Source organism: Mobula hypostoma, chromosome 8 (assembly GCF_963921235.1).
Source record: "Mobula hypostoma chromosome 8, sMobHyp1.1, whole genome shotgun sequence".
Taxonomy (NCBI): domain Eukaryota; kingdom Metazoa; phylum Chordata; class Chondrichthyes; order Myliobatiformes; family Myliobatidae; genus Mobula; species Mobula hypostoma.
This window is the reverse complement of record NC_086104.1, coordinates 9,409,957-9,426,968: the sequence shown is the minus strand read 5'-3', so window position 1 is coordinate 9,426,968 and position 17,012 is coordinate 9,409,957. Positions and strand designations below refer to the sequence as shown.

The window sequence follows — 17,012 nt, the reverse complement described above, 5'->3', positions numbered from 1 at the left end:
TGAAAAATGTGTAAATTGCATTTGTCGTGACACCACTGTGCGATATGTGCATGCTTTGCTTACAGTAAAACCTGAAATTAGACTCTCATTTCGGACTCCCATGTCTTCTGTTGAATTAGTTTAATGTTTTGATGTTACAAAACATAACAGTGATGATGAAGATGGGATTTTTTGTCATGGCAAGGGAAATCACTCTGCTTAGCAGGTGAGACTTACGGGTGAAAGCAAAGTGATGTCAAGAAAACAATCTCCCTCAATGTCGCAAAAACAAAGGAGCTGGTTGTGGACTACAGGTGGAATGGAGACAGGCTAACTCCTATTGGCATCAATGGATCTGGGTTTGAGAGGGTGGATAGCTTTAAGTTCCTTGGCATAAACATCACCGAGGATTTCACATGGTCTGTACATACCAGCTGTGTGGTGAAGAAGGCACAACAGTATCTCTTTCACCTCAGCCGGTTGAACAGGTTTGGTATGGGCCCCAAAATCCTAAGGGCTTTCTACAGGGGCACAATTGAGAGCATCCTGATTAGCTGCATCACTGCCTAGTATGGGAGCTGTACTTCCCTCAATCGCAGAACTCTGCAGAGTGGTGCAGACAGCCCAGCGCATCTGTAGATGTGAACTTCCCATGATTCAGGACATTTACAAAGATAGGTGTGCAAAAAAGGCCCAAAGGATCATTGGGGACCCGAGTCACCCCAACCACAGACTGTTCCAGCTGCTACCATCCGGGAAACGGTACCACAACATAAAAGCCAGGACCAACAGGCTCAGGGGTAGCTTCTTCCACCAGGCCATCAGACTGATTAATTCATGCTGACACAACTGTATTTCTATGTTATATTGTTGTACATGCTCGATTTTAAATTACTATAAATTGCACAATGCACATTTAGACGGAGACGTAACGTAAAGATTTTTACTCCTCATGTATATGAGGGATGTAAGGTCAATCCAATTCAATCTCAGGTTCTGGGGCCTCCTCAGTGCTGTCGTAGGAGTTGACTCTGGGATTGCAAGAAGTTATTCAGACAGCACTGGACACCTTTCTTGTCCTTTGCAACTTCCTGCCTTTCTTTTTCTTTTCCTTTTTTTTAGGATGTGCACTTTGATCTTAGGAAGATGTATTTAATTCATTGGAATTTTCTCTTATTAATCCTTCTGTTGAGTGTAGTTTATAGCTATGTGGGGAGGAATGTTGTGCACTTTAGAAATATTTGAATAATCTTAGTACCATAATGGATACCATAAACCAATTTCCCCTGGGATCAATAATGTATGACTATGACTATGACTAAGACATAGGAGCAGAATTAGGCCATTCAGCCCATCAAGTCTGCTCTGCCATTCCATCATGACTGATCCTGGATCCCACTCAACCCCATACGCCTGCCTTCTTGCCATAACCCTTGATGACCTGACCAATCAGAAAACTATCAATTTTTGTTTTGAATATACCCACTAGTCTTGGCCTCCACAGCTGTCTGTGGCAAAGCATTCCACAGCTTCACTACTCTCTGGCTAGAAAAATTCCTCCTTACCTCTGTTCTAAAGGGTCGCCCCTCAATTTTGAAGTTCTGGTCTTCAGTTCTGAACACCTCCACCATTGGAAACATCCTCTCCACATTCACCGTATCCAGTCCTTTCCACAATCAGTAGGTTTCAATGAGATGCCCCAGCATTCTTCTAAATTCCAGTGAGTACAGGCTCAAAGCAGTCAAATGCTTCTCATATGTTAATCTAGCAACACACATAAAAGTTGCTGGTGAATGCAGCAGGCCAGGCAGCATCTCTAGGAAGAGGTGCAGTCGACGTTTCAGGCCGAGACCCTTCATCAGGACTAACTGAAGGAAGAGTGAGTAAGGGATTTGAAAGTTGGAGGGGGAGGGGGAGATCCAAAATGATAGGAGAAGACAGGAGGGGGAGGGATGGAGCCAAGAGCTGGACAGGTGATAGGCAAAAGGGATACGAGAGGATCATGGGACAGGAGGTCCGGGAAGTAAGACAAGGGGGGGGGCCCAGAGGATGGGCAAGGGGTATATTCAGAGGGACAGAGGGAGAAAAAGGAGAGTGAGAGAAAAAATGTGTGTATAAAAATAAATAACAAATGGGGTACGAGGGGGAGGTGGGGCATTAGCGGAAGTTAGAGAAGTTGATGTTCATGCCATCAGGTTGGAGGCTACCCAGACGGAATATCAGATAGCTGCCATTGTGAAAGAGTGGTCAGCTCATACGCTTTGCTGAACACCTATGCTCTGTCCGCCAGAGAAAGCAGGATCTCCCAGTGGCCACACATTTTAATTCCACATCCCATTCCCATTCTGACATGTCTATCCACGGCCTCCTCTACTGTAAAGATGAAGCCACACTCAGGTTGGAGGAACAACACGTTATATTCCGTGTGTTGCTTGAATTTCCAGCATCTGCAGAATTCCTGTTGTTGTCATATGTTAACCTCTTCATTTCCAGAATCATCCTCATGAACCTCCTCTGGACTTTCTCTAATGACAACACATCCTTTCAGAAATATGGGACCCAAAACTGTTGACAATACTCCAAGTGCAGCCTGACTAGTCTCCTATAAAGCTTCAGCATTATCTTCTTGTTTTTATACTCTATTCCCCTTGAAATGAATGCTAACATTTACCACAGACTCAACCTGTAAATCAACCTTCAGGGAGTCTTGCATGAGGACTCCTAGGTCCTTTTGCACCTCTGATGTTTGTACCCTTTCAAGCTTATTAATATTTTTCTTGTAGCTAGGTGACTAGCACTATACACAATATTCTAAATTCAGCCTCACCAATATCTTGTACAATTTTAACATCACAATTCCTGCACTAAGTACCCTGAATTACAATGCCAGTGTGCTAGAATTTCTCTCTATGAACCTATCTACCCATGATGCCACTTTCAAAGAATTATGGATTTGTAATCCCAGGTCCCCTTATTCTACCACACACCTCAGTGGTCTACCATGCACTATACAAGTCTTACCCCGGTTTGCTGCCTTCCAAATACACTCCAAATACACTCCAAGTGAAAAAATTCCATCTTTCTCCATTTGCCAATCCTTTACTTCAAAACTGATCTTCCATTATGACATCCCAACTCGAAACAAGCTGTTTCTTTTCTGTATTGCACTATGACAATCACAACATAGTGAGAATGCACTTATATAGAATGTAATCATCTTATCTATTATTTATCAAAGCAAAAACCACTACTGAAGTTTTGAATGATAGGCCAATATTAATAAAATCCAAGTACCACATTCAAATCTTGTATACATATTGTTAGATTAAGCATTCTTGGATTGTTTAAATAATTCGTTATGGTTATATGTAAAAATGTGTGAATTACATACATGGTGTTGGCGCGTGGCCAAGTGGTTAAGACGTTCGTCTAGTGATTTGAAGGTCGTTGGTTCGAGCCTTGGCTGAGGTAGCGTGTTGTCTCCTTGAGCAAGGCACTTAACCACACATTGCTCTGCGACGACACTGGTGCCAAGCTGTATCGGCCCTAATGCCGTTCCCTTGGACAACATCGGTGGCGTGGAGAGGGGAGACTTGCAGCATGGGCAACTGCTGGTCTTCCATACAACCTTGCCCAGGCCTGCGCCCTGGAAACCTTCCAAGGCGCAAATCCATGGTCTCATGAGACTAACTGATGCCTATAATAACATACATCATCACACTACCACATGATATGTACATGTTTCGCTTGAAGTAAACACAAAGTTTGACTCACATTTTGGACTCCTGTGTCTTCCTTTGAGTTAGTTTAATGTTTTGAAGTTACAAAACATAACACGTGCGATTAGGGGTGCACCTCACTGAAGTACCAACCGGTGAATGTTTTGTTTTAATACCCTTTATGTTGCCTGTTATAAACACTAATGTCTTGACTCCAAGATCGCTGAATGAACACATACACTCAATGGCCACTTTATTCGGTACACCTGTACACCTGCTCATTAATGCAAATATCTGATCAGCCAATCATGTGGCAGCAACTCAATGCATAAAAGCATGCCGCCATGGTCAAGATGTTCAGTTGTTGTTCAGGCCAAACATCAGAATGGGGAAGAATTGCGATGTAAGTGACTTTATTGCCTTCTGCACATTGATTGTTTGTCCATCTTTGCCATGAGCAGTTTTTCATTGATTCAATTGTGTTTCTTTGAGTTTACTGTGAATGCCCGCAAAAATGAATCTCAGAGTAGTATATGGTGACATATATATTCTTTGATAATAAATTTACTTCAAACTTTTGAACTTTGGTTAAACCACACTTGGAATCTGGAGCGACTATCAATCTCCCGGAGGAACTCGGCAAGTAAGGCAGGTGGTCTCCTGTGTCTCAATCCTGGTGCAGTGGCACTGTGGAACAACCTCTGCCTTATAGCTCCAGTGACCTGCATCTTGAGCACCGTCTGTGTGGAGTTTGTGTGTTCTTGCTGTGTGTGTGTGTGTGTGTGTGTGTGTGTTTGCTCCAGTTGTGCCTACCTCTTTCCACATCGCAAAAATGTAGTGGTTGGTGGGTTAATTGGTTGCTGTAAATTGACTGTAGGGTAGGTGGCTGGTAGAATCTACAGCATTACAGAAGAATGGTGACAAGCAATACATTTCTCTGTATGTTTCTTCAATTTTTGATAGAGAGAGTCTTTTTCCCAGGTCTTGAGAATCAAAGTTCAAAGTAAATTTATTATCAAAATACATATATGCAACCCTGAGATTCACTTTCTTCACTTTCAGTAAATACGAAAAACATAATGCAATCAATGAAAGGCCACACCCAATATGACAGACAAACAAACAATATACAAAAAAACAGCAAACTGCAAATACAAAAAGATAGAGAAGAAAGTAATAATAAATAAGCAATAACTATCCAGAATGCAAGATGAAGCGTCCTTAAAAGTGAGTCCATAGATTATGGGAACAGTTCAGTGATGGAACTGGAAGTTTCAGGTGAGAAGAGGGAGATTTAAGAGGAAGTTGAGGGCCACCTTTTTTTACACAAAAGATGGTATCTACATATGTGGAATGAGCATCCAGAGGAAGTGGTCAAGGCAGGTACAATAACAACTTTTACAAGGCAGTTGGGCAGGTACATGGATTGGAAGTGTTTAGAAGGTTTCCAGCCAAACACTGGCAAATGGGTCCATCTTGGACGGGGTATCCCGGTCGGAATGGACCCGTTTAGCCAAACGGCCTGTTTCACCCTGATATACTCCTGTGATTCTGAGAGAGCTAGCGATCAGAAACAGGCCATTCGTCCCAGCAAGCCCATGCTGACCAATGACCACCCACTTTTACTAATTTTATGCTGAACTATTTTACTTCCATCAACTCCCACTTCCCACAACAACCTACACTCAGCTACACAGGGAATTAATGGCAATCTGCTGGAATAAATTGGGATAGGATTACTGTGGACTCAATGAGTTGAAGGGCTGGTTCCCCTGCTACATTCCTCTTTGCTTCTTCCCTCAGCTCCTTATGGAAACCACAGAAATCCTCTTTATTTCTGACTGTCTGCAAAACTCTACAGCGCAGCTTATAATAGATGACTGTATCAGGACATTAATGTTCCTTTGGGAGTGGGTGGTGAAGCAATATCTTGCAGGAGAGTATTGTGGTGTGTCTGCGCTCACTGGCGGCTCATGAATGCTAACTGCCGCACAAAGCTATTAAGTTTAATGGAGTTGATATTACCTCAATATGTTGTGTCATGTCATTAACTTGGTAACAGAATTTTCAGCAGAGGATCACAGAGAGCTAAAGAACAGAAGCAGGCTCTTCAGCTCAACTCATCAGTTCAGAATGAATATTTTGCCTACTCCCATTGACCCTAGCACTCCATATCCCTCCCATCCACGTACTTCATCTAAAGCAAGCCTCCATCCATCACTTCAACTGGCAGCTCATTCCACAGTCAGACCACTCTCTGAGTGAAGAAGTTTCCCCAGAAATTCCCCTTAAATATGTCACCTTTCACCCTTAACCCATGACCTCTAGTTCAAGTCTTACCCAACCTCAGTGGAAAAAGCCTGCTTGCATTTATCCTATCTATACCCTCATAATTTTATATACCTCTGGCAAATCTCCCCTCATTCTCCTGCACTCCAGGGGAAAAAGCCCTAATCTATTCAAACTTTGTTTTGTGGCAGCAGCACAATGCAATATGGTTGTAAAAACCTATAAGTTTCTATGAACTATATAAAATATATATCTTTTTATGTACACCTGCTTGTTAATGCAAATATCTAATCAGCCAGTCATGTGACAGCAACTCAATACATAAAAGTATGCAGACGTGATCAAGAGGTTCAGTTATTGTTCAGACCAAACATCAGAATGGGGAGGAAATGTAATCTAAATAACTTTGACTGTGGAATGATTGTTGGTGCCAGGTGGGGTGGTTTGAGTAACTCAGAAATTGCTGATCTCCTGGGATTTTCATGCACAACAATCTCCAGAGTACAGAGAACAGTATGAGGAACAGAAAACGTCCTGTTAGCAGCAGTTTTGGAGGTGAAAGAGCCTTGTTAATAAGAGAGGTCATTGGAATACGGCTAGACTGGTTCAAGCTGACAGGAAGGTGACAGTAACTTAAACAAGCACATGTTACAACAGCGGTGTGCAGAACAGCATCTCTGAATGTGCAATACATCAAACTTTGAAGTGGATGGGCTACAGCAACAGAAGATCGTGGACATACACTCTATATGTGGCCACTTTATTAGTTATATATATGAGGTAGTGTTCATGGGTTCATTGTATATTCAGAACTCTGACAGCAGAGGGGAAGAAGTTGTTCCTAAAGAGTTCAATGTGTGTCTTTAGCTCCTGTACCTCCTCCCTGATGAAATGAGGGTAGGTCCTCATTACCACCAAAAGACAGCTTTGGAGGAATGTGTAAGGGTGGGGAAGCAGAGAAGTGTCATGGTCCAGATCGGGGTCCCTTTAAATTTAGCTTGTTTATGTTACGATCCGGACCGTTGATTCCCTGTTTTCCCATGTCCCTCGACTTTGGTGATTAGAGGCAATTAACACTCGGCTGAACCGGTGGTTTATAGTCTCTGGCTTTCAGCCGTTCGGTGCGGGAGCGTCTGCAAAGTCACGGCTTGCCAATGTCATCTGGCCGGAGCAAGCCTAGTCTCTGCCGAAGCGAGTGCCAGTAATTCGCCTTTCCTCACTGGAGCAACCTAGTCCAGTTACCTCGCCAAAGTGAGCCTGCAAAGTTTCCCCATCAAGGTGGGTCCATCAGTTAACCCGCCAGAGGGAATCAAGAACCGCTGTCTACTGTTCCCGGGTCGAGTCGAGGGCTCGCCACTACCCAGAGGCTCCAAGTCAAGTCCTGGCTCCGGCGGCATTCAAGCACCAAGTCAAGTCCTGGCCCTGGCGGTCTGTGATTCCTGTCCTACACCCTTGTCTGAATCCCTTCTCTGCCCCTCTCGCCTCTAGCCCTCGTCTGCAGCCCCCACCTGCACTTCTGGCTAGTTCCATCACCGGAGCTAGATAGGTACTGTCTGGTGTTCATTCGTGTTGGTCTTGTCATGTCTTGTCCTCGCCTCCGTGGGGTAGGCCAGGCCATCTTGCCGTTGCCCCGTGGGGGGTCATGTCTTGTCGTGTCTTGTTCTCACCTCCGTGGGGTAAGTCAGGCCGTCTTGCCGTTGCCCCGCGAGCGGTCATGTTCTGTCTTGTCTTGTCCTCGCCTCCGTGGGGTAAGTCAGGCCGTCTTGCCATTGCCCCGCGGAGGGTCATGAGTCCTGGCCCTATGTCCTGTACCCAAGGAGGGGTCCCGGCTCCCTGTTTTGTGTGCGAGTCCCGGCCCTATGTCCTGTACCCAAGGAGGGGTCTCGGCTGTCTGTTCTGTGTGTGAGTTTCGGCCCTATGTCCTGTACCCAAGGAGGGGTCCCGACTCTGTGTCCTGTGTATGTGTCCATGGTTCCATGTACCTGCTCCCCGAGACCGAGGCTCTGTGTTCCTATTTTCCTCCTCTCCCTGGCCCATGTCATGTCCTTGCCTGGTTCTGGGGTCCAAGCCCGAGGCAAGACCCACGTACTGGGTCCTTGCCCAGTCTCGGGCTCGGAGTCCATACCCTAGCCTCTTTATGTCTCCTCTAGTTCTGGGAGCCGATTCCGAGTCCTAGCCCAGACCCTTGGTCCCAGCCTAGTCGTAGTCCTGAGTCCTTGTCCAGTTGGCTATTTCCTGCTCCTGCCTTGCTCTCCTGGTATCGAACAATAAACTAAATCTAAGTAACCTCACAAGATGTGTCTTGCATTTGGGTCCACCCTTGCTCCCAATGCCCCGCCATTGTGACAAGAAGGGGATGGGTATCAGCCTGAAAGGGATCAGAAGTTATTTTATGGTTTTATTATTAATTCAAATACTTTATAGTCAAAATCAGAATCAGGTTTATTATTAATGAAACAGTACTGTGCAAATGTCTTAAGCACATGCTGCATATCTAGGGTGCCTAAGACTTGCACAGCGGTGCAGTAATTTTGTGCATTGCACTGTACTGCTGCTGCAAAAAAATCACTTTCATGACATATGAGAGTGATGATAATCCTGATTCTGATATGGGTCTCTATTGTGGACTGATAGCGGGAAGAGCATAGGAAGAGAGGATTCACGGTTGGGAAAAGGGGAAGGGTGGGAGTAGGGAGCCGGAAGCACCAGAGAGACATTCTGTAATGATCAATAAACCAATTGTTTGAAATGAAATGACCTTGCCTGGTGTCTTAGGGCTGGGCGTGTCTGTACTCACACCACCTCACCCCTCCCGTGAGGCTCCACCCTCAACATTCCCAACATCCTTTGCTCCCGCCGGATTTACAAACTCGCTCTCTGCTCTACCTTGACAAATACACTACTGTGCAAAAGTCTGAGTCACCCTAGCTATATGTCTAAGACATTTACACAGTATTATATATGTCACAAATCTTGTTATTTAATGGCAGTAGTACAGTGCAGTACATAGAATATACTACAAATTATAATAAGAAAGATATATTTAAAAAATTGTTTGGTGGGAGCCCTTAATGATGGATGCTGTCTTTTGAGGCATGGTCGTTTGAAAGTGTCCTCGATGCTGGCTGGTGCCCATGTTGGAGCTGGCTGAGAAACCTTTCTGCAGCTTTTTCTGGACCTGTGCATTATGCTTAGCAGATGAGGGTGCAACCTGGATAAATGTTCTCTGTGGTACATCTGTAGAAATTTGCTCATCTTTGGTAACATATCAAATCTCCACAAACTCTGAATGAAATAGAAGTTTCATTATGAGAACAGAAGACTGGTGTGCCTTCTTTGAATTGCAAAAATATGTTGCTCCCAGATATGTTGACACCCAAGAAGTTGAGACTGTTCTCCCTTTTCACTGCTGATCCCTCAGTGAGGACTGGCGTGTGTTCCCTCGACTTCCACTTCCTGAAGTCCACCATCGATTCCTTGGCCTTACTGACAATGAGTGCAAGGTTGTTGTTGCGACACCACTCATCCAGCAGATCTATCACACTTCAATAAGCCTCCTCATCACCACCTGAAATTTTACCAACAATAGTTGTATCATTGGCAAATTTATAGATGATAATTGAGCTGTGGCTAGCCACACAATCAAATCTCTTCAAACTCTTTGTAATTGCATCAATATGTTGGGCCCAGGATAGATCATCAGAGACGTTGACACCCAGGTGCTTGAGTGCGTAAAGTCAGTTGCCTTAATAAGGGCATGTTTCTTCGAAGTTCTGTCTTAGACCATAAGACAAAGGACAGGATTTGGCCATTCAGCCCATCGAGTCTGCTCCGCCATTCCATCATGGCTGATCCTGAATCCCGCTCAACCCCATATACCTGGCTTCTTGCCATATCCTTTGATGCCCTGACCGATCAGGAAATGATCAGCTTCTGCCTTAAAGATATGCACGGACTTGGCCTCCACCACAGTCTGTGGCAGAACATTCCACAGATTCACTACTCTCTGGCTAAAAAAAAATTCCTCTTTACCTCTGTCCTAAAAAACCACCCCTCAATTTTGAGGCTGTTCCCTCTAGTTCTGGATACCCCCATCATAGGAAACATCCTCTCCACATCCACCCAATCTAGCCCTTTCAACATTTGGCATGTTTCAATGATGTCCCCACGCAGTCTTCTAAATTCCAGAGGGCACGGGCCCAAAGCTGCCAATCACTCCTCATATATTAAACCCTTCATTCCTGGAATCATCCTCGTGAACTTCTTTGGGACTCTTTCGAATGGCAACACTTCCTTCCTAAGATAGGCACATCTTTTGCACATTGCTTTTTGTTTTGTTGTGTTGTGTGTAGTCTTTCATCAATTCCAGTGTGCTTCTTGTATTTACTGTGAATGCCCACAAGGAAATGAATCTCAGGGTAGTATATGGTGACATATATGTACTTTGATAATAAATTTACTTTGAACTTTGAACGTCAGCTTATGTTTCCAATTGTAATTACAACAAGGGTGAAACAGTGACTTGTTGGCAATATGTTATTTTGTACTTTTTTCTTGTTTTGCTGCAGTTGGTTGTGACAATGTTCTGGGCTCTGTACCTGTATGATCGAGAACTGGTTTACCCAAAAATATTGGACAACTTTATACCACAGTGGATTAACCATGGCATGGTGAGTACTAGAAAGACGCAAGGAATGATCTAGGGATTGTTCACTGATGACAAGAGATTCTGCAGATGCTGGAACACATACACACACACAATGCTGGAGGAACTCAGCACGTCAGGCAGCATCTATGAAGGGAAATAAACAGTTGATAAACGGTTGATCGCAACGTCATATGTGAACCCTTCCATTCCTGGACAATTCTTGTGAACCTTCTCTGGACCCTCTCCAATGCCAGCACATCTTTTCTTAGATAAGGGGTCCAAAAATGCTCACAATACTCCAAGTGCAGTCTGACCAATGCCTTTTAAAGTTTTAGCATTATACAGTTGCTCTTATATTCTAGTCTTGCCCGACGCCGGCCCCCTAGGCCTGAGTCGACGTAGTAGTAGCATATTCTAGTCCTCTTGAAATGAATGTTAACTTTGCATTTGCTTTTCTTACTGTTGATTCAATAAGTGCAGTGGAGATGAAAGTACTGACAAAAGGGAATAGTGTTTTGACAGGAGACAGCATGGAAAAAAAAGGTTCAGAAGTTCAAAGGTTCATTTATTAACGAAGTATGTATACAGTATACAACTCTGAGATTCATCTTCTCAAGATAGCCACAAAACAAAGAAAGTCATGGAGTCATTCAAAGAAAAATATCAGACCCCCACCCCCACACAAAAAAAATTTACAAATCACCCCAAATTTAAATCGTACCAAACCCACCCCCATTACACAGAAAAACAAATCGGGTGAACTGCGAGAACATCAAACCCCAACCACCCCACTTCCAAAATTAAATTACTCAGGTGGTAACAAGAAAAACATATAAATGACATAAAACCAAAAAATGGATTTAGTCCAGTCTATAAATTGCAAGACTTGGGTAACTTCCTGCGACGCCTTCGAGGGAGGGGGAGGTCACTCGAACACAGAGGCAGAACAGCAAGGGAGATGAGTGGTCACTCACAGACACCTCATCCAGCAAAGATCCGTCACAGCACTGCAAGAGGCAGGGAGTCGGCGACAACTCCTTGCTCGCCTTATGCACTCACCTTGATGTTTCAATCTTCTTCAACCAGTAATTAATGGATGCTTTAATTGGCTAACTGGAGTTGATTGTAGGCTCATGCCCCATCCCTAAGCTTTGTTAGGAGATCTGTACTCGTCTCCTGAAATGTTCTCGGACCGCTAGATCACTCAGTCGATATCCAAACCTTAAATTGCAGGCTCTGACTGTTCCAGAAACATTTCGCTGGTGCCACCTTGACCAGAAGAGGTATAGTTAAGGTAGCCATGGGAATCAGTGGGTCTATAAAAGATGTCAGTTGAAAGTTTGTCTCCAGAGATGGAGACAGAGAGACTGAGAAAGGGGAGGGAGGTGTCAGAAATGGACCAAGTGTATTTAAGGACAGGGTGGAAGTTAGAGGCAAAGTTGATGGAATTGACGAGCTCAGCATAGGTGCATGAAGCAGCACCAATGCAGTTGTTGATGTAGCGTAGGAAGAGTTGGGTAGCATTACCAGGGAAGGCTTGGAGCATGGACTTCCCTATGTAGCTAATGAAAAGGCTGGCATAGCTGAGGACTTATACACAAAATGCTGCAAACTCAACAGGTCAGGCAGTATCTGTGGAGGGAAATAAACAGCTGACATCGCGACATCGTATGTTAACCCTTTCATTCCTGGGATCATTTTTGTGAACCACCTCTGGACTCTATCCAAGGCCAGCACATCCTTTCTTAGATATGGGGCCAAAATTGCTCGCAATAGTCTGACCAATGCCTGATAAAACCTTAACAGTCTATCCTTGCTTTTACAAGTTATCCTTAAGAGAGTCCTCCAATTTTTGAATTCCCTCCCCAATAGTCTATACCTTTACTCTTCCGACCAAAGTCCCCATACTTCCCTATGCTGTATTCCATAAGACCATGAGATATGGGAACAGAATTAAGCCATTTGGCCCACTGAGTCTGTTCCACCATTTCATTATGCCTGATCCATTTTTCCTTGCAGCTCCAATCTGCTGCCTTTTGCCCATAGCCCTTCATGCCCTGACTAATCAAGAATCTATCAACATCTGCCGTAAGTAGGCATCCACAGCCGCCTGCAGCGATGAATTCCACTGATTCACCATTCCATCTGTCACTTCTTTGCACACTCTCCCAACCTGACCGAGTCCTTCTGCAGACTCCTTGCCTCAGCTGCACATCTTGGCCCTCCACTTTTCTTAATATCATCTTGGTAAGCACACCAGAGGCAAGTTACGGGGACCAAATAACACAATTTGCAATGGGGGAAGAAACAGTGTTACCCAGATGAAACCCATCTGACCACAGGGAAAACACGCAGACTCCACACAACACCAAAGGTTGGGAACGAACCTGGGTCTCTGCCGCTGTGAAGCAATTCTATCTGCATCTCAGTTCTGCCCAGAGGCACAGGAAACATGAAAGGTTTGACAGAGGGGACACTAAGAGGATGCTTCACCAGTGAGAATGAAGGGGAATCATGCACTGAAGTCAGTGATAGTAACTATGGCTTGCAGCAGGATCTGGACCAGCTGTAAAAATGGGCTGAAAAATGGCAGATGGAGTTTAATGCAGGCAAGTTTGAAATGTTGCAGTTTGGTAGAATCAACCAGGGTAGGACTTACACAGTAGGGCACTGAGGAGTATGGTAGAACAGAGAGAGATCTGGGAATACAGACCCCTAATCTGTTGAAAGTGACGTCACAGGCAGATAAGGTCGTAAAGAAAGCTTCTGGCACATTGGCCTTCATAAATCAAAATACTGAGTACAGGAGATGGGATGTTATGTTGAAGTTGTATAAGACTTTGGTGAGGCCTAATATGGAGTACTGTGTGTAGTTTTGGTCACCTGGCTACAGGAAAAATGTAAACAAGGTCAAAAAAGTACAGAGAAAATTTACAAGGATGTTGCCGGGTCTAGGGGACCTGAGTTATAAGGAAAGATTGACTAGGTTAGAAGTTTATTCCTTAGGAGGTAGAAGATTGAGAGGAGATTTGATAGAGGTATACATGATTATAAGTGGTATAGATATGGTAAATGCAAGCAGATTTTTTTTTCCCTGAGGTTGGGTGGTACATGCAACCAGAGGTCATGGGTTAAGGGTGAAAGGTGAAAAGTTTAAGGGGAACAAGAGGGGAAACTTCTTCACACAGAGGGTTGTGAGAGTGTTGAACAAGCTGCCCGCACAACTGGTACATGCCAGTTCGATTTCAATGTTTAAGCAAGTTTGGATAGGCACATGGATGGTAGGGGTATGGAGGGCTATGGTTCCAGTGCAGGTTTAAATGGATGAGGCATGGACTAAATGTGTTGAAGGGCCTGTTCCTGTGCTGTACTTTTCCACGCTTCTATGACTGTATTTAATTGGAATTTCAGGGACATCGTTTTTTACACAAAAGGTGGAAAATATATGCAATGAGTTGCCAGAGAAAGTAGTTGAGGCTAGTACAATAACAAGAGCTCAGAAACATTTGGTTAAGTACATAGATAGGAAAGGTTCAAAGTTCAAAGTACATTTATTCTCGAAGTATGTATACTATATACAAGCTTCAGAATTGTCTTCTTACAGGCAGCCACAAAACACAATAGAACCCATTAAAAAAAGAACATCAAACACCCAATGTGCAGAAAAAAAACAAATCATGCAAACAACAAAAGCGAGAGAAACAACTGAAGTTCACAAAGCTGAGTTCACTGCCATGAAGTCAGTCATCACTGCAGCCAATCCAGGAGCCTGCTAGTTGCAGCCCATAGCCTCTGTTCAGTGCAGAGACGAGTAAACACCAGCCCATTGCTTGCATCCAGCCCCAAAATCCTGATCTTTACAATCAGGCCTAGTGTGGCCCATCTGTTTAGGATAAGTAGGCAAATGGGACCTACTCTGATGGGGACTTTGGTCTGCATGGACCATTTGGCCTGTTTCTATAGACTAAAAGACAAAGAAGCGATTTAAGCCATTTATCCCATTGAGTCTGCTCCACCATTCCATCATGGCTGATTTATTATTTTTCTCAAACCCATTCTTCTGCCCTCTGCTCGTGACCTTTGACACCCTGACTAATTCTGAATTTACCAACTTCCACTTTAAATATTCCCAATGAAGGCTGCCACAGCCATCTGTGACAATAAATTTTATGGATTCACCACCCTCTGGCTATAGAAATTCCTCCTCATCCCTGTTCTAAATGGCCATCCCTCAATTCTGAAGCTTTGGCCTCTGCTTCTAGACCCCCCCACCCCAGTAAAGGAAACATCCTCTCCATATCCACTCTATCCAGACATCTCAATATTCGATAAGTTTCAATGAGATTCCCCTCATTCTTCTGAACTCCAGTGAAGTACACATTCTGCGCTGAATGGCTCTGCTTTCCTGCTATATTGGAGTGTATCTTTCATTTAGTTGGTCTCTCCTCAACGTTCACTTCGGCACGTGTTCTTGGGGACGGCCAATAGAACACAAAGTTCTGTGTTATTTCAGATAGCCTTGTCAGTAAATTGCTGAAACCTCTTGGCAGACACACAGTCTGCAGGAGGGTGTGACACCCCGGCATAGCTGGCCCGAGTGTAGAGTGGGAGTATTCCTGGGACATCCTCATCCAAGGAACTAAGGGATCTTGGGGTCCACGTCCACTGATCACTCAAAATAGACGCACCACTTGGTGGTGTTGTTAAGAAGGCATAGGGTGTGCAGACCTTTATTATCAGGGGGTTCAGTTCAAAAGCCACGAGGTAGTATTGCAGCTCTATAAAACTCTGGTTACACCAGATTTGGAATATTGTGTTCAGTTCTGGTCACCTCATTATAGGAAGGCTGTGGAAGCTGTTGAGAGGGGGCAGAGGAGATTTACCTGGAACAAGAGTGATATGGATAGTGGTGAACCCAGGTGCAGATTAAGGTCTAGCATACACTAAGTCTCAGACTTGAAATAAAAAAGGTGACACAAACAAAATCCAAATGCAAGATCACAAAGCATAGTACTAGAAATGAAGCTCCTACGATTGAGCGCAGAGTGGTCAGCATGAGGTCTTTAAGTACAGACTTTCTATGAAAGGAATGAGGCAGACAATAACCGGCAGTCTGAGTCTTGAAAAACAAAGGCAGCTAACCATACGGGGAATTGGAGTGCAGAAACTTGGATGCCTGCCGCTGTTCAGGTGGGACCATGGCATTACTAGGATGCTGCCTGGATCAGAGAGCATGACTTATGAGGAAAGTCTGAGTGAGCTTGGGCTTTTCTCTTTGGAGCAAAGGAGGATGTGAGGTGACCTGATGGAGATGAACATTATGATAAAAGACACAGGTCAAGTAGATAGTCAGAGATTTTTCCCAAGATGAAAATGGCTAATACAAGAGGGCATAATTTTAAGGAGATTGGGGGAAAGTGTGGGGGGTGGGGTGGTGGAGTACGTAAGAGGTAAGCTGTTTACAGAGAGAGTGATGGGTGTGTGGAACACGGTGCTAGATGGTGGTAGAGGCAGACATATTAAGGTCATTGAAGAGACTCTTAGAAAGGCACATTGATGAAAGAAGAATGAAGTGTTGTGTGGGCGGGAAAGGTTATATTGATCTTAGAGTAGGTTGAAAAGTCAGCACAATATTATGGGCTGAAAGACCTAAATTACGTTCTATGTCCCATGTTTTAGCACAGCAAAGTGGATAGACAGCCTTTCACAATCAGAATGTCGCATTAGTTTTCCCATGACAGTCATTGTTAAGGAGGAGGTGAGCGAATGGGTTTCAGCAGCCTATTTCCAGCCAGCTGCAGTCTGACCCCATCTCACAGGAAGGTCAAGCTCCAAAGGCAGATGTGATGAGATAACTGTCATTCCCACCTCCCTGGCTGGTGTTTACAGGCCGTTTGGTTAAACCAAATTGAAGGCATTCTCTTTGCATTCATTAATTATAAATGCTGAAAGCCACAGCCTAGAATGGGGCAAAGCTAAATCCATCCCTCGACTCTAAACTGATTCCACAACCAATCGATTCACTTTCCAGGACTCTGCAACTCATGTTTGCAGTATTATCTGTTTACTACTTATTTATTTATTATTTGTTTTCATTTTGTATTTGCATAGTTTGCCTTCTTTTGCTCATTGGTTGTTTCTCTGTCTTTGTGTGTAGTTTTTCACTGGTTCTTTGTATTTCTTTGTTCTACTGTGAGTGCCCACAAGAAAATGAATCTCAGGGTCGTATGAGGTGATATATGCATACTTTGATAATTAATTTACTTTGAACTCTTTACGGCTTCTAATGCCTCCGAATTTTGAGTGATCAGCAACCAGCCAGTTTCAAGGTTGATGTGTTTTTAACCTCAGTCTGCACACAGTTTCCCAACTGCTTA

General features: G+C 44.0%; 1 protein-coding gene across 3 annotated transcripts in view; it reads left to right on the top strand.

The window, feature by feature from the left end:
* The window catches only part of aig1 (androgen-induced 1 (H. sapiens)), a 265,682-nt gene that overhangs the window by 122,195 nt on the left and 126,475 nt on the right, over positions 1–17,012 (top strand). For 2 of the 3 annotated variants that reach the window (XM_063055448.1, XM_063055446.1), the window contains exon 3: positions 10,556–10,657. The exons of the other annotated variant lie outside the window; for it this stretch is intronic. In XM_063055448.1, coding sequence (XP_062911518.1) covers positions 10,556–10,657 — 102 coding nt within the window. The remainder of the gene's footprint in view (positions 1–10,555; positions 10,658–17,012) is intronic. 3 annotated transcript variants of the gene reach the window in all.